The 27,812-nt window shown below is 39.0% G+C and overlaps 1 protein-coding gene across 1 annotated transcript; it reads right to left on the reverse strand.

Annotated features, from left to right (window-relative positions):
* Window positions 1–632: 632 nt before the first annotated feature.
* On the reverse strand, window positions 633–27,812 carry LOC110881357 (protein FAR1-RELATED SEQUENCE 5-like). The gene is made up of 8 exons (XM_022129640.2): window positions 27,683–27,812; window positions 27,028–27,158; window positions 26,706–26,877; window positions 3,022–3,466; window positions 2,619–2,963; window positions 2,222–2,480; window positions 1,451–2,020; window positions 633–1,331 (listed from the first exon to the last, which is right to left on the reverse strand). The coding sequence occupies exons 1-8, from the start codon at window positions 27,810–27,812 to the stop codon at window positions 633–635; spliced, it is 2,751 nt and encodes a 916-aa protein (XP_021985332.2).

Genomic DNA, 27,812 nt, shown 5'->3' on the forward strand with positions numbered 1-27,812 from the left:
TGGTTTCATTTTGTCTGGTAAAACGGATCACACTGTACAAATTCATGGTAATGGTCTTTTTTCCTTAATATAACACTATATTTCAGTATAAAACACTACATTTATAATGTGACAGCAATTAAGTGTTTGATTTACGTGATTATTGTTGTCATAGTTGAAACTATCATATAACACTACATTTAAATATAAAACACTATATTATGAAAAAGAATTCATTTATATCAGTTAAAAAAAACATATAACACTATAATTATACATAAAACACTACAATTAAATGTCAAACTTTAAACTAACTGTATATCACAATAACACCGTGTATATTACTGCATTTAATACAGATTACCATCATGGAGACATATGAATCAGGTTATGCGAAATCAAACCTATAAAATAACACTACAATTCAAATATAAAACACTATATTAAGAATATGATAAACGAATTTAATAAAAAACAACGTAAAAAAAATTATGTTTTCCCATTCATGGCCAAGATGATAAAAAAAGACAAGTTCAAAATCTATAAACTCAAACACCAGGAATCCAACAAAAAAATAAAACGTCATTAAAAAAATAAAAAAAAAACTCAAAGTTTGCATAATTTAGTAATCAACTACTCCTGCTCTTCATCTTCTAGCTCCTCTTCGTCGTCTCCTTCACCCGCCGCATCTCTAGCTCCTCTTCGTCGTCTCCTTCAAGGGCCGCTTCATCACTTTCTGAGGAGCCGTCGGCCTTTTCCCTTGCCGGGTACGTGCAGGTACGTATATTATGCCCCCGACGTTTGCAATTGCTACATTCACGACCCTTTTTTTTCTCTGCAGATTGAATAATGGCCATTTCACGATTACTCTTCATTCTGGAAGGTTTACCCATACCTTTAAATCTAACGGTTTTGGGCATGCGAACAGTTACAGGTGTTTCTTGCGTGTATCCAGTTATTTCACCAAACCTATCGCGACGACTCCTAGGGGGTGCGTTTACGACTGCCTGATCAGCGGTCGATTGATACTGGACAACATGGTCCCTAAAAGCGCACAACGCATCAAAGTTAGGAACCAACCTGTTAATAAGAGACTCGACTGACCTTGTTATCTCCATTACAACACCATTAACTTGCTGGTACCGATCATCACTTTCGCTAATCCCCAATATCGCTCCAGGGGCACTATTAGGAACAGCTTCCCTGGTCCACTGTCGCATTATATACCTTTCAGGGAACTGCTTGATATCAAGAAACCGCAGAACGCAAAAAATGTGCGCACACAAAAGCCCAAACTGTTCATACATATTGCATGAACAACTCACGGTCATGTCTAGCTGCCGCATCATAACCTAATACATAAAAACAAAAAAAAATAAGAACAAATATATATACTCAATTAAAACTATAAGATAAAACACCATGGACAAGAAAAAATTATAAACAAACAATTGTTACATTCTATGGATACCTGAAAAAATGTAGTACACGTTTGAGAAAAGTCCTTCACAGAGATGTTCACAAAGTTATCCTCTCTATCATCCCATTTTCCAATACCACACTTGTGAATGGCTGTCTGAATTTCAAGTTGCGCATCAACGAAAATTGTCCTTGTGTATATGTTTGCCGCCTGTTGTTCTAAGACAAACTCTTTTGCAAATATTTGGGGGTTCGTGTGCCTAGTATCGTGATCACTCTTCCTGTGCTCGTGTCTTTGGGCTTCAATTGCAGAATCAAAATGCCCCAAGAATTCAACAAGCGTACAGTTCGGGTTGCAAAAATGCCCAAAGAAATGGTTCTCACTCTCCGAACGTGATGAGGTACGCATCAGCCCAGACATGTGTTGATCACGATAGTACGCAGGGATCCATGTATCCCTAATCTGATAAATTGACTGCAACCATTCATGATTCACCAAATCAAAATCAGCCAATATAACACCCCATTCGGTTTCAAATTGTTCTGGTAGTAATGCATCAGTCCAAACAATATCACACAACCTCTTCTTAAAATCGGTGCTATTGCATAGGTTGGCGCCAACCTAATAAACAACGAGTCAACAATAAAAAAAATTAAATATACAAAATACATGATAAAACCTGATAAAAACATTATATAAAAGTAAAACAACATCGATAAACAAAAAACGACATATTCATATATAAAAAAGTACAAAAAACCAAGAAAACAATTCCATTAAAACAATAAACGTCGTAAACCATAATTTTGGTATTTAATAAACCTTGGTAGTAAGTTTCTCCATTATATGCCACATGCAAAGCCTGTGCCTACTTTCAGGCCAAGTATCTTGAATAGCTTTCCTCATCGCTGGGTCATGATCAGTTACAATCACAGGTGGTGCGCGCCCAAACGCCTGCCGAAATGCGTTAAGCAACCAGCTATATGTTTCGGCAGTTTCATCCCCTATTATAGCATCACCCAAGGTAACATTACGATAGTGATTGTCAACGCCGGTAAAAGGTACAAACATCATATTGTACCTACACAAAAAAAAATTAAGTTAACGAGTCTTTTCATGCATATACCACTACACTAAAAACATTATCATGGTGATAAAACACTATGATATAGATCTATTATGGATGTAATGAATCTAAAAATAAAGGTAGGATACGAACTTGTTACGACGATAAGTAGCATCGAAGGACACAACATCGGCCCAGAACAACGCACGTAAAACGCCATCGGCAGTTGTAAGGTATTCCATAGAGAAATTGGGCATAAATTCTTTCTTCCTTCTTAGGTGCTTGATAACCATGTCAGCATCGTACTCAGCTATATACCTATTTAAGTCTCTCTTGAAGTTTTTGAAGTCAACTTTAGTGGCACCTACCTTATCAAAACCTCCATAAAGAGTCCTCATAATGTTAAACGCTCTAACTAGACCAACGTTTATGGCACTCAAAGTATTCACGGCTTCTTCCTGTACGTAATTCATAGATCTATTTTCAGGAAGCAAGTACCTGTCATCTTCAGCAATCCTGTACGTAATTCATAGATCTATTTTCAGGAAGCAAGTACCTGTCATCTTCAGCAACAAATGAGTGATTATGCGACTCCTCGAAGTGATAAACAAAGTAAAGATTATCCGGGTTTAACTTAACCCGAATGCACGCTTCACATCCGGTCCTTATAGAAGGAACCCTGCGAGTAATCTTAGACTTCGAGTTAACATTAGAACTACCAGCTTCCTGAGTCGAGTCAATCGCCTTTAAGGGTTTAGTACCCTCTTTTGAGCATACGAACCATTTATTATGTATTACACCCTTTCGAGGCTCGTATTGAGTACCCTTCCTAACTGTGAAACCTCCCGCCTTAGCATATCTTTGGTAAAAAAGAAAGGCATTTTCCAGCGAATTAAACAGCATATACATCTGAGGTTTAATCAAATCATCAGGAATAAATGTCCTCCTTCCAGAATTTGGGGACACCTGAACATTACCAACGGGCTGGTATGTAGGAATATCTACAACGAAAAATCGACACATCAGTCATTTATAAAAACATTGATAAGAACATGTTTCTAAATCTAATAAAAATAATATATGAAGAGAAAACACTATTTATTTCCTGTAAAGACACTATGCAACTTAATTAACAAATAATCTGTTGATTTAAAACACTTAATAATAATAAAAACTTTATGCCTAATAAAATAAATATGTCTGCACAAAATATAACAGTATTGGTGTGGGGTAAAACACTATGAAATGAAAATTAAGATTGCTGTACATAATATAACACTATATATTGTGGATACAAACACTATACATCTAAATATCAAAAAAAAAAAATAACTCTGTAAATGATAAAACACTACAACATACAATTCAATGTATAAAACACTATGAAGGGGAATTCAGATGTGTGATTAGAATACAACACTATTGTTCATACATATGACACTATACACCTAAATATGAAAAAAAAAAATATCTTTGTTAATTTTAAAACACTACAAAGACTTACTAAGACAAAGGTAAACAATTCAATGTATAAAACACTATGAAAGGAAAATAACATGAGTGAACAGAATATTGATCATGCATATAACACTACACATCTAAAAAACTATAAAACAGAATATTGATCATGCATATAACACTACACTGTAAAACACTACGGATCATGCATATAACACTAAACATCTAAAAAATCAAACAAAAATAATAAAAAAAGTGATCAAGAAAAAACAGTAAAAGAACAATACCCTGAACAACTGAATATATAAAACACTACATACACACAAAATCAAACAATACTAATGTCCTGTCAAAACGGCATACCAAAAAACAAAAGTCCGAACAAATAACACTAATTATCGGAACATGATAACTATTATGAGATTAAAAAACTATGATACACATGTACCTGCATCGCCGGGGACTCCATTGAAATTGATATAAAACACCAGAATCGAAGAAGGGCGCAGACGTAAAACAACTGTATTGTGTCTATGGATTTGATAAGCCTTGTTGTATTTATAATTGATGATGAATGATACGTAGATAGCAATCTTATGGTATCTTGCAAAAAAAAATACAAAATTCGATCCAATCTCTAAACAATCTCAACGACAGTTATTTTTTTCAGTTATATTGTAAATCAATTAAATGAGAAAAATGTACAATTACTAATCTACCCTTTTGAATTAATTAAGAAGAGGGACACTTGTCCTTCCAAGATTATTTCTTACACTTCTTACAAAAGTCCCACTTTTTACAGGATCCTCTACCTATATATATATATATATATATATATATATATATATATATATATATATATATATATATATATATATATATATATATATACATATATATATATACATATATATATATAGGACAAAGATCCGTTAGGAACCACCCCTTATTGCGAGAACCGCGAGAACTAGTGTGAACACAAACAGTAATTCCTAAAAAAATCTAAAAAACACCCAAAATTTTTTTTTTTATTTTTTTACTATTTTTTTTGAAAAAATCGCTATATTTTGTTAATAAAAAAAAAATTTCAAAAAAAAAAAAAAAAAAAAATTTCGAGTAACAGTTATCCATGCACATGTGCATATGTGTCGTTTCTTTGTCAAATTCCGTAATTCATTACAAATAATAGTCAATTGCACTTTCATTTACACTACTACGTGTAATACACTATCTTTTACATTACCAATGTTAGAAATGCACATGTGCATCTATATGTATCAACAGGAAATAAGGTGTTTTGGTACACTACTTTCTCTTTCATCTATCATTCCATCCATAATACACAAGCATGCACATGTGCATTTCTGTCATTTCTTTGACAAATTCCGTAATTCATTACATATATTAGACAATTGCACTTTCATTTACACTACCATATGTAATACACTACTTTTTACATTACCAATATTAGAAATGCACATGTGCATTATATGTATCAACATGAAATACGGTGTTTTGGTACACCACTTTGAATACACTTTCCCTTTCATCTATCATACCATCCATAATACACTACCATTACCTCCTACCATCCATAATACAATACCATTACCTCCTACCATCCATAATACAATACCATTAACAATATTTTCACTTTATTACATGTATGTAAACACCATTTATACCATCCAATCAACATATTACATAAAAATTTGACAACTATAACCAAACCATCAACCACTAGATATAACTAACCAAAAAACATGTATATGGGTCTACTTCTCCATTCAAAATCACAAACTTTTTGTATCAAAACACGTTATATCATGGTTATACCTAATTATGCACATGTGCATTTTGAATATTGGTAATGTAAAAAGTAGTGTATTACTAATGGTATTGTAAATTAAAGTGCAATTGTCTATTCCTGATAATGTATTACCGAATTTGTTGAGGTAATGATACATATGAACATGTGCATGGATAACTGTTACTCAAAAAAAAAGTTTTTTTTTTTTTTTTTTTTTTTTTTTTTTTTTTTTATGGAACGAAATATAGCGATTTTTTGTTAAAAAATATTAAAAAAAATAAAAAAAAATTTTTGAGTGCTTTTTTGATTTTTTTTAGATTTTATTTTGTGTTCACGTTGGTTCTCGCGGTTCTCGCAATAAGGGTGGTTCTCGCATGAACCTTACCCTATATATATATATACATATATATATATATATGTATGTAATCTTGTATCTTGTGAGTTGTATCGTCGGGTCTTGTCTTCTTGATTTCGTGTCTTGTATAAGTAAATTGTATAATTGTATTTTTTTTATCAATTATATGTCATTGGGCTTAACCCAATAATTCATGTTATTAGGCCCAAATAGTGTTGGGCCTAAATAGTGTTGGGCCTCAACAGTATTGGGCCTCAATTGTGTTGGGCATAAATAGTGTTGGGCCTCAATAGTGTTGGGCCTCAACAGTGTTGGGCCTAAATATTATTGGGCTTAATGTTATCGGGCCTTGGCCCACATGTTTGGTATTGGGCTTAGCCCATGTATTTATGTTAAGCCCATTTAGGATGATAAGCCCGTTTGTAAAATAGCCCATTTGTTATAAATAAGTCCATTTGTAAAAATAGCTCATATGTTATAAAATAAGCCCATTTGTTAAAAATAAACCCATTCGTAAAATAGCTCATTTGTTATAAAATAAGCCCATTTGTTAAAAATATATTCCTTCATTTTTATAAAAATTACTAAGTATAGGCTTTTTAGTTAAAAGAATACACAATAGCTTTTATATGTTTCAAAACATCCTGATATTGTTGTCGGTGATGTGTATGTATTCGTGTCGAAAGATCGCCTAAACGTCGTAGTAACTTCCTCGGAATGGCGATATGTTCATAGATTCGCCCGTCGTCCGTTTTGACCATAAGTTGTGTTCGAAAGCTCGGAATGTCCGTAAGTGTGTTTTAAGGCGTATTTAAAAGAAGTCTTGTAAGACTTTAGTCGAAATGTACATTGTGTTCATGTGTACCATTGTATTCAAGTTCCTAGTTATCATAAATATAACTAATACAAACAAATAACACATAGCACATAAGTTGTTAAGTTAACTAAATATATATTTTCTCAAAAATATATATTTATATCAAACTTTGCTTTTATAAAAACTATTCCTTAAAATCTTTTTAATCTAATAAAGATTTTGTCAAAAATAATGGTTTTTATAACTTATGTGTGACATCTGTGCTTGTAATCATTGTAAACAGTTCAGTTATCAATGAAATAAAGTTATTTGATCCCAATGTTTGTTTGTTGATGTTTGATGTTTTTCATGTTTTGACTTTTATTCGATTTCAAACTCTATATCGCTTTCTGGAGAGTTATACGCAAACTGGTGCGCAAACGCAATCAGTTTAACGCGACAAATACTCCGGAACATCAATTTATGCTTAACATACCTTAAATAACCTTTACATAACTTAGAAATAAGTTTTGAAGGCTTTGGTATGGCAAAATCAAGTTAATTCGCTTACAGGGACTAAAATTGACAAACTGCGAAAGTATGCTGATTTGAACTGTAACGAACATTCTGGAACATGCCCATAAGTTAAACACACCCTAAATATCCTTTACATATCTTAGAAATAGGCTTTGAGGGGTTCGGTGTGCTAAAATAAACTTTTGGGTCATTCAAGGACTAAAAGCGTCAAAAAGTGCATAAGTTTGCATTTTCGCGCATAACATACATTCTGAATACTTCTGGACATCCAAAAATTTATGCAAGCATTAAAATATTTTATTTTAGTGTTTGGCATGAGAAAATTTCATTGGTCGCTTAATTTGGATCGTTTTTGCGTTCGTTACGACTTCCGTCGTAATTAAGCGAATAACGCAACCGTACGACCAAACGAACCGACATCCGAGATATTTTTGAGCATGTTTTGAGTTCCCTATACTTTAACTTCATTTTGGATCCTTGAAATGCGTATTTCACAAGTTCAGGGACTAAACTGCAAGTTCTAAATACTTAGCCATGCGGCCCGTGTAGGCCCATGTGCATATCTTAAGCGGGCGGCCTGAGATGCCCAGTAACAGAAAAACCAGTTTCTGAAATAGCAGCTGGTTTACAGGGTTTTTGGACATGGTTTTGATCATTCTATGGGCCAATTTTGATGGTTTTTGAGAGCCCATGGTATCCAAATACCATGTGCCCACTTGTACGGATGAGATCAAAGCTCAATCTTCGAGAAACGATCCTAACGGCTCTTGAAAATCTATAAATACCTACTTGCTTTCACTTGCATTCCTCACATTTGATCTGATTCTTGCTCTCTCAGTGGAAGTATTTGCTTCCTATCTGAGAGTGAATCGGGTCAAAGCTTGCGGGGACCTTTTGTAAGTATTCCTTCGTTCTTTTCGTTCATTTCTATCGTTAAAGTCAAACTGTGTTTGACTTTCTGCGTTAACCAGTTTATGGTCAACGCGAAGTTCGTTTGAACTTCATAACGTGAGCGTAATCACGATGGTTATAGTCCCTAGTGACTATACCTACTGATTACCACGTTATCTAGGCTTAGTGACGAGTCGTAGTTTCGACCAAAATGCGTTTTCTCACGTATTTTGTAACCAAACTACTCTCGGGTATTAAAATCGTTTGTTTTAATACCAAACCTGTTTTCTAACTTTACTAAACATGTTCTAGCATGTTTAGCTCGTCACTTTTAGATTTGTGCTTGTTTAGGGTCGTAAAGGTAAGCGAGCTAATCAATCGCTTATGCTTTCGAACCCGACCCATTTGGTCGATCTTTGGGATCCGACCAAACACTTTAGGTGACCATAGTGTATAGGGAATAACCTTCCGAGGTTATACCTTATGGTCACAACGCTTAAGTAGTTGTATGATAAGTAGTACTTATGCCTTAGGTAAATTACCAAAATACCCTTTTTGCGCCAAAATTCATTTTAAGCCTATGTAACATAAATTTTGATATCTAAACTGATTTAACAACAATATTAAACATGTTAAGGAATATCTTGCTTGCCATAGGACTAGTTAGGCATTCCGAACACGTTTTACGCGAACGACGCGTTAAAGTAGCATAAGCTACCTAAGCGGGTCGTAACGGGTCAAAAGCACTTAGGATAGGTTTTGCTTTAGTACGTAGGCTTTGTTAAACCATATTACATAAGTTCCCCTACTTATTTGGTTTACGAACCCTTGTACTACCCGATCCTCCGATAGGTCCGTTTATTAATGTAGACACCTATATAGATGTCGTTTGATTTCCGTGATCTTCTAGCATTGCTTGGTGGTTATCCTACGACTTCTAAGCAATCTCAAGTGAGTATATAAGTACCCCTCATTTACTGTTTTTCAAACATTTTGGGGTGAACACATGTGCCTACTTGTTACTTTCATGCTTTCCATGTTTTCATATCATATGCTTGTTATGTTCAATAGTACACATATAGTACATGCTTTTCATCGTGTTTTTGCTATGTATGTCCATTGTGTGCATACTTAGTACATCGTTTTACATGACATTTTATGCTACGTATGTTCGTTTAGCGCATACTTAGTACATTGTTTACATTACCTTTCCACGCTATGTATGTTCATCATACTTAGTGCATTTGTTTTTCATCACATGGTTACATATTGGGTATGACAATTGGATTGTTTAAGTGGCACCATATACATTCATTAACTTTGATCACGCCGCTCGTTAGTAGGTAATGGTACCATAGGAATTGACAACTCCCGTTCCTGACATCCTGGGTATGTTTGGATGGAAGGAATGGCCAAATTGGATTTAAACATAAAAACCGATAGACCTTTAATTTGTTTAAAGGTTTATCACCACAGTCACAAGGCTTGAATGTATGCATTTTTACAATACCATATAAATGTTTGTATATACAGTGTAGCATGCATTTCCACAAAACATAACGTTGATTTAAACTGAGTTTTACTTTAATACCTTGTTTTGTGCATTTTCACCTATGGTTTAGTAGATACATATTTCACTTGACATACATGACATTTTGTTTACACACTACATGATTGACATTTGACATAGACATTTTGACATGGTTTCCACAATGACATTTGACAATTTGGTTTAGACATGGGCAAATTTACATTGGTGGTTTGTTTGGATAAGTGGTTTAAGTAACGAAACGTATGTAACGTGATACAAGCATGGTGGATACGCCGCTGGTACTTCCTATATATAAGTGCTTGTATTGTATTACATGTCGTAGCGTTATTTAAATCATTCAATTTTGGATTTATACATTTTTACAAATAACATATTTTTTTACAAGACATTATTTTACAAAACAGTTTATTTATTACAACTTATTTTACTTGGTTATTTATTTAACCATACATTATTCTTTTACTTATACATATCATCTGATTTATCACTTTTTAAACAATTTACAAAACAAAACAAATTTACTAGGTTCATGACTAACTTTTCTTAAACATTTTCTTAAACATAAGTCATGAATCCTATTTTCACAAAACCTATGTATCTCACAGGCATTTTTATGCTGACGTACCTATTTTCACATGTGTTTCAGGAGCTAATGCATAGGACGTTCGTGACACGCTAGGGTGGACTTGGACCTTAGTGACAATAAAATGAAGCTAGACTAGATAAAACTTGTTATGTACTCTTTATTTCAGTTGTTTTAAGACAATGTAACTCGTTTGTTGATTCAATAAAATATAACTTTGTATGCCATGGTTGTGAAACAATAATTCTGTTACAACACTCCCCGACGTTTCCGCCACGGTTTGATGTTTTACGTGGTCGGGGTGTGACATTATGATTTTTAAGAAAAATTGGCCATATTTTATTAGAAATATGGACTTTGCCATGTTTAATAAAACATATCTTTTTCTTATAAAATCACTAATAATCTTCTCATATTTTTCTTAATAAAAACATATGAGATTTATATCAAAATCTTAACAAGATGAAATCAATAACATGTAGGGTTTTGGTATGATCATAACATAAGTTAACTAGTTCAAAATCCATGCTTTACTTCTACTTTTAACAAGCTTTTTATAAAAACCCATCTTGTATGTTTCTTTTTTTTAACTTTGTAAAAGTATTATTTTTAGTGAAAAAAAACTCATATACTTTAACAAAATCCAAGATTATGATCATCCATTCGAACATTTATGTTTAACAAAACCTTTAAACATTTACATGTACACTTGTTAGACTATGTTTTTAAACATCATCTAACAAGTTATTCATATGCTAATCATCAAAACTAGATCAAATATGCAAGTAATCATCCTTAAATCACAACATAAACAAACTTTTATATCATGATTATTATTTTGCTTCTTTGTATTTTCATCTTATTTTCTATTGTTGTTTTAGTTATAAGTCGTTCTTTAATCAATAAATACATAAACAAGTATGAAAATAAAAGATTTAGAAGGCTCACTTCTTGCTCTTGGCTAGGGATGATCTAGGTTAAAATGAAAAGAAAAGAAGATGAAGATCTTGTTAGTAGAAAACTCTTGAATGGATGAAAAAGTGTGCTTTAACTTGTAGATGCTTTAGATCATCTTATGCTCCATGAATCTCCATGTTGATCATCAAAGATGTAATAAAAATTGAAGTGGGTTTTTATGGTGTTCTTGGTGAAAAGATGAAGATTGAGAGAGTTTCTTAACTATGTGAAAAATAAGATGTAAAGTAAGATGAAGTGCTTTAGTGATTATGGATCAAATGTTATAAGTCTTTCACTAACTTCACCAACTTGTCCACTTGGTTAAACAACTTGCAACCTTGGTAAAATGTCAAGATATTTATGGGAACAATGGTAAAAAAGTGGGTCCCACATGGGTAAGTTGCAACTTGTTTCCTTAGGTAAAAAAATGTTAGTTTTTGATATGTTATGTTAGGAATACTTGTATATTCAAGTGTTTAAGTGATTAGAGAGTGTTAAGTGGCCATTACTAGACCATAATGATCCAATTAACACTAGATGGTCATTAAAAAAAGATTCGATATTGTTTGGATATTCGTTTCGAATTGTTTCCGTTAGACGTTATTTGAACGCTAAGTTGTGTAACTTGTGTGAATTGATGTATTTATTGGTTCGGATGATACCCGAAGGTATCCTCACATGAATTCTATGTTAAACATCATTTTTACATGTTGTAAATATATTAAAAAGCTGATTTCTGCAGAATTTATGCGGAAAAGTGTTGAAATCGTCGCTTTTAGTGCTTTCCGAGCAATTGTTAGTGTTATCGGACTTTGGAAAGGTTTTAAATCATACCCTTGCATTCCTAGTTAGGGTTTAATATATATTAGATGTTGGACTTTCGTCTGAGTCCTAAAGATGTCGGTTAGATGATTTCTGTGGATCCTGCGTTTTCGTCAGAATACTAGTTTACTAGGTGCTTTTCTAGTAGTTTCGATGCATTGTTTAAATTGTTTCAACTGTACTTAATAAAAATGAATCATATGCATCCTAAGTAAGTATTCCATGGGTATTCTAAGTGTATGCCATGTAATACGCAGTTCGGGTGTTCAAAATGCATAAAAAATGTAGCTAAAAATGAGTATTTAAGTGAAAAAAAAGTTACCGAAAAGTGGCAGTTGTCACATTATCCCCCTGTTATTGAGAATTTCGTCACGAAATTCAAGCTGAGTCATCCTTTGCAGGAGTATTCTCGAACAGGCTGGGGTATTTTGGTTTTGATTTGATCTGCACGTTCCCAAGTATATTCGGGTCCGTGTCGAGAGTTCCAACGAATTTTAACTAATATGTTACGACTCCTTCGTATTTTCTGGACCTCCCGGTCCATGACCTTAACAGGTGCTTTATGAATTAGAGTTTGTCATCAATGTGAACTTCATCCGCCGGGATGATAACCGTTTCTTGTGTTGGACTCTTCTTAAGATTCGACACATGAAATGTTCGTGTACACTACTTAGTTCTTCTAGTAACTTCAGTTTGTAGGAAACGGTGCCAATCTTCTCTAAGATTTCAAATGGTCCTACATATCAAGGGTTAAGCTTTCCACGCTTACCGTATCTCGCTACGCCTTTCCAAGGCGAGACTTTCAACAAGACTTTGTCTCCGACCTCGAAAGATAATGGCTTCTGTCTCTTGTCTGCGTAGCTCTTTTGTCGATCATGAGCCGCCTTGATATGATCTCTGATCTGAAAGATTTTATCCGTAGTCTCTTGGACTAACTTCAGACCAATTAGTTGTTTATCGCCTGCTTCCACCCAACATAGTGGAGAGCGACACTTTCGACCATAGAGAGCTTCAAACGGTGCAGCTTGTGTACTTGTATGGTAGCTGTTGTTGTAGGAAAACTCAACCAAAGGAAAATTAGTATCCCAGTTGCTACCCGAATCCATAACATATGCACGAAGCATATTTTCGAGTATTTGGATTGTCCGTTCGCTCTGGCTGTCAGTTTGTGGATGAAAAAACCGTGCTTAGATTTAAATGAGATCCAAAGGCCTGTTGGAATGACTTCCAAATTCTTGAAACAAAGCGACCGTCTCGGTCTGAAATGATTGAAATAGGTGCTCCATGACGAGCCACTATTTCTTTGAGATAGAGTTCTGCTAGTTTCTCTGTGCTATCCTTCTCCCGAAACAGCAAGAAGTGTGTGGATTTTATCAATCTATCGACAATTACCCATATCATGTCGTGGCCTCTTGAGGTCCTGGGTAACTTCGTAACAAAGTCCATTGATATTTGTTCCCATTTCTAGACGGGAATCTCGGGTTGTTGTAGCAAACCCGAGGGTTTCTGAGATTCTGCCTTGACCATTGCGCAGGTTAAGCATTCCCGACATAAGTCGCGATATCCTTTTTGAGGTTAGGCTGCCAAGAGTACTCTTTCAAGTCTTGGGCCTATGTGCTTCCTCAAAATAACATCTCGAAGGCCGCCGAAGAGTGGAACTCAAATTCTACCCACATAGTATAAAGTTCCATCTTCTTTCGGTACTAATTGTTTTTCTGTGTCTCAAAGTGTTTCTGCTCGAATATGCTCTTCCTTGAGCGCTTCTTGTTGTGCATCATGAATCAGTTTGGTAAGATCCGTGTGAATCGTCATCTCTAATGCTCGAACTCTCAAAGTTCTAACTCGTTCCTTGCGGCTCAAGGCGTCCGCTACAACATTCGCCTTGCCCGGATGGTACTTTATTTCACAATCATAGTCGTTCAACAATTCAATCCAACGTCGTTGACGCATATTTAATTCCCCTTGATTGAATATATGTTGAAGAATTTCATGATCCATGAAAATTGTACATTGAGTACCATATAAGTAATGTCGTCATATTTTCAAAGCGAATACCACCGTACCTAACTCGAGGTCGTGAGTGGTATAGTTCTTTTCATGAACTTTCAGTTGACGTGATGCGTACGCGATAACTTTCTCTCGTTGCATAAGTATGCAACCCAATCCTTGATGCGAAGCATCACAGTAAACGACGAAGTCATCGGTACCATTGGGTAGTGATAAGATTGGTGCATCGCACAACTTATCCTTGAGAAGTTGAAATGATTCTTCTTGTTTCCCGATTGGTTGAGGGAGGTTAGCGGTTGAGAAAATTTTAGAAAAATTCTCTATAAATCTCCGATAGTACCCTGCTAATCCCAAGAATTGTCGGACTTCAGTTGGAGGCTTGGGCGCTTCCCAGTTCTTAATTGCTTCAATCTTTGAAGTGTCTACTTGAATCCCTTTCTCGTTCACTATCTGCCCGATAAATTGTAATTCACGAATCCAAAACTCGCATTAGGAAAATTGTGACACTTCGGACTTTCCCGGGAAACCTTTTGATGTAACTTGCGTGTATATGTGTTTTTAAAATGAAAATTTGAACTATCGTGTTACATGTTATGTGTATTTATGTGTATGTGTACATATATATATATATGCGTGTGTTATATTAGTGAGCCGAAACCACAACCAAACCCGAGACCCGACTCGAGACCACCTAGTCTCGAGTGAACAGCAACTGTTAGGCCGGTTTGGGCCTTGTGACCGAGAAACCCAATCCGAAACCCCTAAGCCCACTCGTGACAATTATATAAACCAACCCTCCCCTCCCTTAACCATTTTTACAACACTCTCATTCACTCACTCCTTCTTCCTCACTAAACCCTAAAACCCTAACCAAGATCACCCTCTCATCTCCTTCTCCCTCTCGGATCAACCGGCAACAAGGAACTCGGCTTTCCATCTCGGATCAACGCACACACCCACCCGTTTAGAAGTTCATCCTCACACCTTAAGCCTAGCCGGTTAGTAATCTTTTTGGTTCGAATGTTAAAGAATGTTGTGTCATTCGTTTTGTTATGATTGATTGGCGAAATAGTTGTTGTCCGATTGATGTTAAATGTGCGTAGGATGAACATTCATAATTGTGGTTGTTAAATGCATGTTTCGGGTCGAGTTTTAGGATTTTCATGATAAATGTTGTTTTGATAACTTGTTTGTGTGCATTGATGTTGTCCGAGAAATATAAGGGTTTGGTTAGAGGGTTTTATGCATAGTTTTTGGGTTTGTATGATGATGAGTGTTGTTTGAATGTTGTTTGAATGTTGTTTGAATAATGATGAACATGATGAATGTCACTTGAATATTTCAAATATGCTAAGTTTGATCCAAATTGTGCACAAAACAGACAGGAAAACATGTTTAGTGGGCATAGTACACAAATTACATGAAAATGCAATATCATTGGATAGTACACTGCACAGGTTCTAGAAGGATTCAGGCGCACGCAACGGCGGTTGCGAGTCGGAACCCTCGGTTGCGACTCGAGGCCTCATCAAGTCTTGTCGAGATCTCCCGGTTGCGAGTCGCAATCAACGCGTATCGAATCCGGTTGCGAGTCGTAACCACTGCTGCTAAGTCGGAACCGCTGGTTGCGAGTCGTAACCTCTGGTTGCTACTCGTAACCAAAACGTGATGAACCGAGACCTCGGTTGCGAGTCGTAACCTCGGTTGCGAGTCGCAACCACCCTTGTCTCGACTGGGCTACTTTGTTGTTATTGGGCTTTTGACTGTTGGGCTTACTGTTGACTGGGCTGCATGTTTGTCACTGCTGATTATATGTTAGGGCTGACCCAATAACCCAACTGTTTGTGTATTCGCATGTTATACGTGTTTGCTATATGTGTTTGCCATACGTGTTCACTATGTGTTTACTTGTACCCAACTTGACCCATACTTGGTAACCATGCTAGGACGTGGTGACCAACATACTTGACCGGGTAAAATATCTACCGAGCAACCCAAGGTGAGTTCACAACTTAAAAGCATGCGTCCCGGTGGTTTGGGACACGAGACTAGAACAACCCTATCCCCTTGTAAAGGGGATACCATTTACAATCCTTCCCTAGTTATTGGGAACAAACTTACTTTTCCTTCCCTTGTCATTGGGAAACCCTTTAGTTAATTACTGTTTATACGGAATGCAACCAAACGGCACTAAACGCAACTCTATCACTCAAGTCCCTACTACATAATACCGATTAGTCGCCGGGGCCAGGCGAACGGGTTATTAGTTGATAGCGCTATTTAGGTCTTACCAGCCTTACACCGTGCCATGGTATGGGATCGGTCGTGAACTAATGTACTCAGGAATCCGTCAATGATGATAGAACATTGACATCGGGGCATCCTGCGGAAACGCAAACGGTTACCTAGTGTTCGGTATTGGAAAAACAGTTTAGTCGCTAACTTTTGGGGTAGCTCCCCATGGCATGTATAAACGGATAAATTAACTGGTGAAACAAGTTTTTGGTAATTAAAACTGGACAACTAGTGAACTCACTCAGCATTATTGTTGACCCCTTACTTCATGCTTTGCAGGTGGCAGTGACTGGAGCAGCTGCTTGGGATGTGTAGTGGTCGTCTGCCCGTGTGTTGGGCATTTATCATGCTTACCTCATGAACATTGTTTAAAACTGTTTATTTATGCTTTCGCTACTTTTTACTCTGAACTTGAAACATTGAACTCTAAACTTAACACTTGCTAATCGTATGGTTAGTAAGTACTATTTGAATATCAAAATTTTATCATTCAGTATGATTGGTGGCTGGATCCTGGTCAGTCACGCCCTCGAAGCGGGTGTCATCCGCGGGTGGATTTTGGGGGTGTGACAGATTGGTATCAGAGCCATTGGTTATAGTGAACTTGGTTTTAAAAAGGGGAAAATCTTTTTGAGAAAACCAGACTATAACCCGTGACTCGTGACGACACTACACTCCAAGTGCAAGGCTCGACTTGTCTGACCTCATAGCTCGGACCCATATTTGCTTGCTTGTTTGTCTTATGCTTCTGCTTTACTATACGTACTAGTTTGCCTGATTAGATAGATACACCTTCTCTCTTCTATCTCATTCTCGCTATGTTACGACACCACACTCATACTCTGTTTTCTGGTTATGAAGACAATGAGTGGACGCGGACGAGGAAACGTCAACATGACTCAGGCTCAGTTCACTAACCTGCTCAACACTGTGGCTGCAGCTTTCGCAGCCCACCCTATAGGTAAACTCGTTGTTTTAGGATGTTTAGATCCTACCGCCACATCGTCTTTTCGCCTCTAAACCAATTTCGCTTCACTCCTCACAACTGGTCAGCCTGCGCCTGTGCAACCACGTGTCTGTACCTTCAAGACCTTCATGGATTGCAAGCCTCTTCCATTCAGTGGCACTGAGGGTGCCATAGGTCTCTTGCACTGGATCGAGAAGGTCGAAGCTGTCTTCGCTGTCTGCGAGTGTCCCCCTGCTAATTGGGTGAAGTTTGCTACTGGTACTCTTGAGGGAAGCGCACTTTCTTGGTGGAAGGCGCAAATTCAAATGCTTGGTTTGGAGACTGCTAATGCTACTGCATGGGAAGATTTTAAGGATATGATCAAGGAAGAGTACTGTCACAGGGATGACATCCACAAACTCGAGGACGAGTACTATGAACTCAAGATGGTTGGGTCAGAGATTGAGACCTACACCAAGCTGTCTAACGACTATGCTGCTCTTTGTCCGAACATATCCCGACCCATGTATCGAAGGATCGAATTGTACATCAAGGGTTTAGTCCCGGAAATCAGGAGCCATGTAACCTCGGCCAACCTCCCTGCCATACAGCCTGTGGTTCGTCTTGCCCACAAACTCACCAACCAGGCTATGGAGGAGGGCAGGTTGCCCAAGAGGATCAGTGCTGCGGAAGGAACTTCCAGTGATGGTAAACGAAAGTGGGATGGAAATCAGGGCAAGGATGCTAACTCTACCCAAGCCCCAGCTCAGCAAAGGAAAACTGACAACAACAAAGGCACTCAGCAACAGGGTGGCTACCGGGGAAGCTACCCTAGGTGCAACAAGTGTAACAGGCACCACAATGGGGCATGTAACAAGGGCCAGTGCCAGCGATGCCACAAGATGGGGCACGACGCCAAGGATTGTAGAAGTCAGTTCCCAGCAAGGCAGAATCAGCAACAACCCCAACAGCAACAGCAGCAGGGAAACAACCGGGCATGTTTTAAAAGCGGGGCAACAGGGCACATGCGAAAGGATTGCCCTGAACTGAATCAGAATCGCAACAACAATCAGGGAGCTGGGAACAATGAGCAAAACAACAATGCTGGAAATGGTGCAAGGGGAAGAGCTTTTGTGATTGGAGCTGGAGAAGCAAGGAACGACCCCAACGTCGTGGCGGGTAAGTTCCTACTTGATGATCGTTATGTTTCTGTGTTATTTGATTCCGGTGCCGATGCCAGTTATGTATCCCTTCGCATTAGTAAGAAACTTAAGCGCTCGCCTGCATTATTAAGTTCTAAGCACATCGTCGAGATAGCTAATGGTAGGAACATCGAGGCCACGCACATGATCCACGACTGCACACTAGAATTGTCTGGCCACACGTTTAGTATCGATCTTTTCCCTGTCAAACTTGGAAGCTTCGATGTCGTCATCGGTATGGATTGGTTATCCAAACATCGCGCTGAGATTCTCTGTCAAGAGAAAGCAGTTCGTATTCCTCGCCGTTCTGGCCAACCTCTCATCGTTCAAGGCAACAAAGGTGGAGAAGTCACAGGCATTATCTCGCTTCTAAAAGCCCAGAAGTGTTTGCAGAAAGGGCACACCGCAATCCTAGCACTTGTCACCAATACTCACGAAAAGGAAAAGAGGATTGAAGATTTCCCTGTAGTACGTGACTACCCCGAGGTATTCCCTGAGGAACTACCTGGACTCCCTCCCCACCGTCAGGTCGAATTCCAAATCGAGCTAGCTCCCGGAGCAGCACCCATAGCTCGTGCACCGTACCGTTTAGCCCCTGCAGAACTGAAGGAACTCTCCACGCAATTACAGGAACTATTGGATAAAGGATTTATCCGTCCTAGTTCATCACCTTGGGGAGCACCAGTACTCTTTGTTAAGAAGAAGGATGGCACATTCCGAATGTGCATCGACTATCGTGAGCTGAACAAGGTTACCACCAAGAATCGTTACCCTCTCCCGCGCATCGACGACCTATTCGATCAGTTGCAAGGATCGAGCTACTATTCAAAGATTGACCTGCGATCAGGCTATCATCAGTTGAGAGTACGCGACGAAGATATCTCCAAGACTGCGTTCAGGACCCGCTATGGTCACTATGAATTTCTCGTTATGCCTTTCGGAATGACCAACGCACCGGCAGTGTTCATGGATCTTATGAACCGCGTATGTAAGCCTTACCTCGACAAATTCGTGATTGTGTTTATCGACGACATCCTGATTTATTCGAAAAGCCAAGAAGAGCATGAACAACACCTACGCCTTATTCTGGAACTCCTTCGCAACGAGCAGTTGTACGCCAAATTCTCTAAATGCGACTTCTGGCTTCGAGAAGTCCATTTCCTCGGCCATGTAGTTAATAAGGACGGAATTCGCGTCGACCCTGCTAAGATCGACTCGATAAAGAACTGGCCTACGCCTAAGACTCCCACTGAAGTTCGCCAATTCTTGGGTTTGGCAGGCTACTACCGCAGATTCATTCAAGGATTCTCAAAGATTGCACAACCCCTCACGACTCTTACTCAGAAAGGCATCGCCTACAAGTGGAAGGAAGCACAGGAATCTGCTTTTCAGAGGCTTAAGGATAACCTCTGTAGCGCTCCTATTCTCTCGTTGCCTGAAGGCACTGACGACTTCGTAGTTTACTGCGATGCATCTATTCATGGGCTCGGTTGCGTGTTAATGCAACGCGAGAAAGTTATTGCCTACGCCTCTCGACAACTCAAGACACATGAAAGAAACTACACTACGCATGACTTGGAACTAGGAGCAGTGGTTTTTGCTCTTAAGATATGGAGACATTACCTGTACGGTACCAGGTGCACCATTTACACCGATCACAGGAGTCTCGAGCATATCTTTAGGCAAAAGGAATTAAACATGCGACAACGTCGATGGGTCGAACTCTTGAATGACTACGAATGCGCTATCAAATACCATCCGGGCAAGGCCAATGTCGTGGCAGACGCCCTCAGCCGAAAGGACACTGTACCAAAGCGCGTGCGAGCATTGCAACTTACCATCCAGTCTAACCTCCCTACCCAGATCCGGAATGCTCAAGTTGAAGCATTGAAACCGGAAAACATCAAGGTTGAGTCTCTGCGAGGGTCGAGGCAGCGACTAGAACAGAAGGAAGATGGTGCTTACTATGTAACAGGGCGCATTTGGGTTCCACTCTTTGGAGGTTTACGTGAACTCGTGATGGATGAAGCCCACAAATCCCGCTACTCAGTACATCCTGGTTCGGACAAGATGTACCACGACTTGAAGACTACGTATTGGTGGCCTGGTATGAAGGCCCACATAGCAGCATACGTCAGCAAATGTTTGACTTGCGCAAGAGTCAAGACAGAATACAAGAAGCCAGCGGGTCTACTCCAACAACCAGAAATCCCGAAATGGAAATGGGAGCAAATTTCCATGGATTTTGTTACAGGGCTACCTAGGTCTCAACGCGGAAATGATACTATTTGGGTAATAGTAGATCGATTGACCAAGTCCGCGCACTTTCTGGCTATTAAGGAAACAGACAAGTTTTCTACCTTGGCGGAGATTTACTTAAAGGAAGTAGTTTCGAGGCACGGAGTGCCAACCTCAATTATTTCCGACCGAGACGCTCGTTTTACTTCGGAATTGTGGCAAGCTATGCACAAATCCTTTGCTGGGCGGAAATCGGTGATAGTCAAATCACGGGCCCAGAGATGGTGGTAGAAACAACGGAAAAGATTGCCCAGATCAGACAACGCATGGCGGCAGCTCGTGACCGTCAGAAGAGCTACGCTGATAAGCGTAGGAAACCATTGGAATTCCAGGTCGGTGACCGGGTTTTACTTAAAGTCTCACCCAGGAAGGGTGTGGTTCGCTTTGGTAAACGGGGCAAGCTTAATCCGCGTTATATCGGACCATTCGAAATTACCGAGAAAATCGGTAAGGTTGCTTATAGATTGAACCTGCCTGAAGAACTGAGTGCGGTACACAACGTTTTTCACGTATCTAACCTGAAGAAGTGTTTGTCGGATGAAACACTTGTGATTCCTTTTAAGGAATTGACTATTGATGAACAGCTACACTTTACTGAGGAACCGATTGAGATCACGGATCGAGAGATCAAAATCCTCAAACGTAGCCAGATACCTCTTGTACGAGTCCGTTGGAACTCGCGACGCGGCCCAGAGTATACCTGGGAGCGGGAAGACCAGATGAAGCACAAGTATCCCCAGTTGTTCCCAAACGAAAACCCCAGCACTGAAGCTACAGCCGAATTTCGGGACGAAATTCCAAACTAACGGGGGGATGATGTGACACCCCGTTGAAACGCTTTCACTTACGCTAGCTTGACAGTGGCTGCCTTAACTTTCGGGACGAAAGTTCCTAAAACTTGGGGATAATGTGACACTTCGGACTTTCCCGGGAAACCTTTTGATGTAACTTGCGTGTATATGTGTTTTTAAAATGAAAATTTGAACTATCGTGTTACATGTTATGTGTATTTATGTGTATGTGTACATATATATATATATGCGTGTGTTATATTAGTGAGCCGAAACCACAACCAAACCCGAGACCCGACTCGAGACCTAGTCTCGAGTGAACAGCAACTGTTAGGCCGGTTTGGGCCTTGTGACCGAGAAACCCAATCCGAAACCCCTAAGCCCACTCGTGACAATTATATAAACCAACCCTCCCCTCCCTTAACCATTTTTACAACACTCTCCTTCACTCACTCCTTCTTCCTCACTAAACCCTAAAACCCTAACCAAGATCACCCTCTCATCTCCTTCTCCCTCTCGGATCAACCGGCAACGAGGAACTCGGCTTTCCATCTCGGATCAACGCACACACCCACCCGTTTAGAAGTTCATCCTCACACCTTAAGCCTAGCCGGTTAGTATTCTTTTTGGTTTGAATGTTAAAGAATGTTGTGTCATCCGTTTTGTTATGATTGATTGGCGAAATAGTTGTTGTCCGATTGATGTTAAATGTGCGTAGGATGAACATTCATAATTGTGGTTGTTAAATGCATGTTTCGGGTCGAGTTTTAGGATTTTCATGATAAATGTTGTTTTGATAACTTGTTTGTGTGCATTGATGTTGTCCGAGAAATATAAGGGTTTGGTTAGAGGGTTTTATGCATAGTTTTTGGGTTTGTATGATGATGAGTGTTGTTTGAATGTTGTTTGAATGTTGTTTGAATAATGATGAACATGATGAATGTCACTTGAATATTTCAAATATGCTAAGTTTGATCCAAATTGTGCACAAAACAGACAGGAAAACATGTTTAGTGGGCATAGTACACAAATTACATGAAAATGCAATATCATTGGATAGTACACTGCACAGGTTCTAGAAGGATTCAGGCGCACGCAACGGCGGTTGCGAGTCGGAACCCTCGGTTGCGACTCGAGGCCTCATCAAGTCTTATCGAGATCTCCCGGTTGCGAGTCGCAATCAACGCGTATCGAATCCGGTTGCGAGTCGTAACCACTGCTGCTAAGTCGGAACCGCTGGTTGCGAGTCGTAACCTCTGGTTGCTACTCGTAACCAAAACGTGATGAACCGAGACCTCGGTTGCGAGTCGTAACCTCGGTTGCGAGTCGCAACCACCCTTGTCTCGACTGGGCTACTTTGTTGTTATTGGGCTTTTGACTGTTGGGCTTACTGTTGACTGGGCTGCATGTTTGTCACTGCTGATTATATGTTAGGGCTGACCCAATAACCCAACTGTTTGTGTATTCGCATGTTATACGTGTTTGCTATATGTGTTTGCCATACGTGTTCACTATGTGTTTACTTGTACCCAACTTGACCCATACTTGGTAACCATGCTAGGACGTGGTGACCAACATACTTGACCGGGTAAAATATCTACCGAGCAACCCAAGGTGAGTTCACAACTTAAAAGCATGCGTCCCGGTGGTTTGGGACACGAGACTAGAACAACCCTATCCCCTTGTAAAGGGGATACCATTTACAATCCTTCCCTAGTTATTGGGAACAAACTTACTTTTCCTTCCCTTGTCATTGGGAAACCCTTTAGTTAATTACTGTTTATACGGAATGCAACCAAACGGCACTAAACGCAACTCTATCACTCAAGTCCCTACTACATAATACCGATTAGTCGCCGGGGCCAGGCGAACGGGTTATTAGTTGATAGCGCTATTTAGGTCTTACCAGCCTCACACCGTGCCATGGTATGGGATCGGTCGTGAACTAATGTACTCAGGCATCCGTCAATGATGATAGAACATTGACATCGGGGCATCCTGCGGAAACGCAAACGGTTACCTAGTGTTCGGTATTGGAAAAACAGTTTAGTCGCTAACTTTTGGGGTAGCTCCCCATGGCATGTATAAACGGATAAATTAACTGGTGAAACAAGTTTTTGGTAATTAAAACTGGACAACTAGTGAACTCACTCAGCATTATTGTTGACCCCTTACTACATGCTTTGCAGGTGGCCAGTGACTGGAGCAGCTGCTTGGGATGTGTAGTGGTCGTCTGCCCGTGTGTTGGGCATTTATCATGCTTACCTCATGAACATTGTTTAAAACTGTTTATTTATGCTTCCGCTACTTTTTACTCTGAACTTGAAACATTGAACTCTAAACTTAACACTTGCTAATCGTATGGTTAGTAAGTACTATTTGAATATCAAAATTTTATCATTCAGTATGATTGGTGGCTGGATCCTGGTCAGTCACGACCTCGAAGCGGGTGTCATCCGCGGGTGGATTTTGGGGGTGTGACAAAAATTTTACGTATAGAGTCTCCTTCTTGAGTAGTTCTAAAATGGTTCTCAAATGTTGTTCGTACTCGTCAGCCGATCGTGAGTATATTAAAATGTCTTCAATGAACACTATCACAAATTTGTCAAGATACGGTTGTTGTCAATGAACACTATGATGAATTTGTTAAGGTACGACTGGCACACATGGTTCATTAAATCCATGAATACCGCTGGTGCGTTCGTTAAACCAAAGAGCATAACAAGAAACTCGTAGTGACCATAACGAGTTTGAAAATCCGGTATGCTTTCCTCTTGTATACGTAACGTGTGATCCCCCGATCGTAAGTCTATCTTGGAGTAGAAGCTTGAACTTTGCAATTGATCGAATAAGTCATCAATCCTCAGTAGTGAATACCGATCCTTGATGGTGAGTTTATTCAACTCTATGTACTCTATGCACATTTTGAACGTTCTGTCCTTCTTCTTCAAAAATAGGACTGGAGCTCCCCAAGGTGAGTAGCTTGGCCTAATGAATACTTTATCCAACAACTCTTGAAGTTGTGTGGATAACTCTTACATTTCAGAAGGTGCTAATCGATATGGAGATTTGGCTACGGGTGCGGTTTCCGGTACCAAGTCGATATGATACTCGACTTGTCGATATGGTTATAGTCCCGGCAAGTCTTCAGGAAAGACTTCAAGAAACTCTTTTACCACTGGAATATCTGTCGGCTATGGCTCAACGGCCTTCTTGTCGACAATATTTTCTTGAAAGGCAATACAACCTTTCCGTAAGCACTTATGTGCCTTTTTTGTAATTGACGATCTGTAATGGGGTGTCACGCTTTTCTCCCCGTATAACAAGTGTCTCTTTGTTCGGGAGTGGTAGGCGAATGATCTTCTCATGATAAATGACTTTGGCTCGGTTATCGGATAGCCAATCCATATCTTTAGATGTAGGATAACCCAATCCATATTTTTAGATGTAGGATAGCCCAATCCCTATATTTAGATGTAGGATAATCCAATCCCTATTTTTAGATGTAGGATAACCCAATCCCCAATTGTAGCTAGGACGAACCTGTCTCTAGCTATGAAACTCATTTCACATGCATGAGTTTGATTGGTAAGAAACATGTTGGGTAACTACTGTTTGAGTGATCGAGGTAGGGTGGGATGATGCGGTCATGCCTCGGATCTCCGGGACTAAATCCCAAATGTAACGCACAATGCGTTTGAATTCGGGTGTTACGTAGTATGGAAGCAACCCTTGAGATATCGTAAAAGCCTCGAGTGTAACCAACAACATTGGCTCTAATCATGATTGAGTTCTAGAATTTTGTTTCCAACCTTTGAAATTAAATCAGCGAGCAATACTCTTCTCGTATAAGATCCTTGAGTTCTTCCCCCAACAACCTCTTCACTGTTTCCCTTCCTAGCATTTGTACCTGGAGATTCCACCAAGTTAAGGTTGCGTTCAGCAGGAGACTCTCTGCGTATCTAATTGTCTACTCAGGAATGTGTTTCCTAGTATGACTAACCGATTTCATTGTCCTTACGTGGCAGACAGAACCTACCGCACCTCTCGTATTAACGAGGTCTTGCCGCTTACAGTCTGAGAAGTCTTAAAATTAAGGCCTTGTGTGGTTGCATTTTCTCTTGTGCCATTGCTACTCATTCCCGATCCATCGGGATTTGAATCACTTGAACTACCAGTACCAGCAGTACCGTCACTAGTGTTGTCCCGATTAACCTCATGTTGTGCAATTTCTGCACCCTCATGTTATTCCATAAGAACTCTTGTTCGACTTAATCAGTAAGATGCTGATTTGTTAATCCTTTTTGGGTGTAGACCTTCCTTTTGGCTCCATGATCTTTTTAATAAGCGATATTAAAAGAAATCTAGACATATATTTGGATAATATAGTCTATCATGCACCCAAGAACGAAGGATGCAATCGGTCATGGAAACCTCAAGATCGCATTGTTCATACATGTTCGAATAAATGATAATGCGGATAACCGAAACCAAAATGTGCAGTGCCTCTTGCGTATATTGGTCATACGTCTAAGTGAAAAATGAATTAATTCATTAAGGAGGGGAAACCAACCAGTGGTCTCCGTCCCTATAGTATGCATTCAATACTACATAGGCTTTGATCATCCGAAGTAGAGAGATTCCTTTGTCGCAGCTCCATGTGACGAATATGGTAATAGTGCTTGAGCTTCGAGCTCCAATGAGATCATTAAAATCTCCATAGATGTCAAATAGAATACAACGAGGGAGTTGTAGCATGGCTCATGCCATACTATCCCTTTGGATAAGACAAATGTCAAACGACAGAATTTATTATCCCCTTTGTTGATTGGCACCTGAGTCAACTATCTACCCACTATCCCCTTTGTTATCAAACAAAGTTGCAAAATTATAAACAGGTTTATAAAACACATTGGAACAAAAAGAACTAGTTACACTACCTGACACATTGCAGCTCTGACCAGCAGTCTCACAAGTTCTATCGGATAACAAAATCAATAGCCTAGACACTTGTTCAGCAGTCAAGGATGCAACACCAGACCCACTAGTATCATTAACACTAAGATTATTACTACTACTAGCAATTGCCTTCTTTCCTTGTCCCCCTCTTGGCTTCAACCAAGAGGGATATCCAATAATTTCAAAACATTTTTCAACGGTATGACCCAACTTATTACAATTAGTACACTTTAAAGACTGATTAGACACTTTATTAGTTCTCTTTGTCAAATCAGATTGACTAATTTAAGAAACAAACCCTACAGTTTGACTTTTCTTATCACTACCAGAATTTCTATGAGATTCTTCTCTAGAAACAATGGCAAACGCCTCTTTCACAGTAGGAAGACTTTCTTTAGTCAACAGATTAGTTCTAACACTTTGGTAAACACTATCTAATCCCATTAAAAATTGCATAAGTTTTATCATTTGATTGAAGTTATTAAACGAAGTTGAAGCATTACAAGTACAGGAAGGCAACTGTAGTATCTGATCCAACTGTTTCCACATAATATTCAGTTTATGATAATACTCAGACACAGACAACCCATTTTGATTAAAACCATTAACCCTCTAACAGTCACGAACAATCTCTCACAATGTTCCTCACAACAAACTCACTCGATCAGATTATCAACGATTATCAACACGATAATCACTTAATGATTAACAGGAACCACTCAAACTAAACTCAGATTCAAGATGAATCTGAGATAAATGTGAAAACCCTAACCAGCACAAAGAACGAGAGAAGAACAATAGAAAACGAGATCAATAATGCAGAACTGTGGATGAGAGATATTTCTCTCACTTATATATTGCGAATCCAAAGCAGTTTAGTTAAGCCCGCCATCAGTTAAGCCCAGTTCGCCAAAGCCCATTTCATTGAGATCAATATTTAAGCCTAAGCCCATCTCGCCTGCATTCTGCGTGTTTGTCAAAAACCACTCGCCTGATATCGCTAAAAAACTGCGATCAACATCACCGGTTAGTCTGAAGTTCCCGTGGTAAACATTGTATAACGGAATAGATTGTGGAATATTCGTCAT

The sequence above is a fragment of the Helianthus annuus genome, chromosome 10 (assembly GCF_002127325.2).
Source record: "Helianthus annuus cultivar XRQ/B chromosome 10, HanXRQr2.0-SUNRISE, whole genome shotgun sequence".
In the NCBI taxonomy this organism is placed as follows: domain Eukaryota; kingdom Viridiplantae; phylum Streptophyta; class Magnoliopsida; order Asterales; family Asteraceae; genus Helianthus; species Helianthus annuus.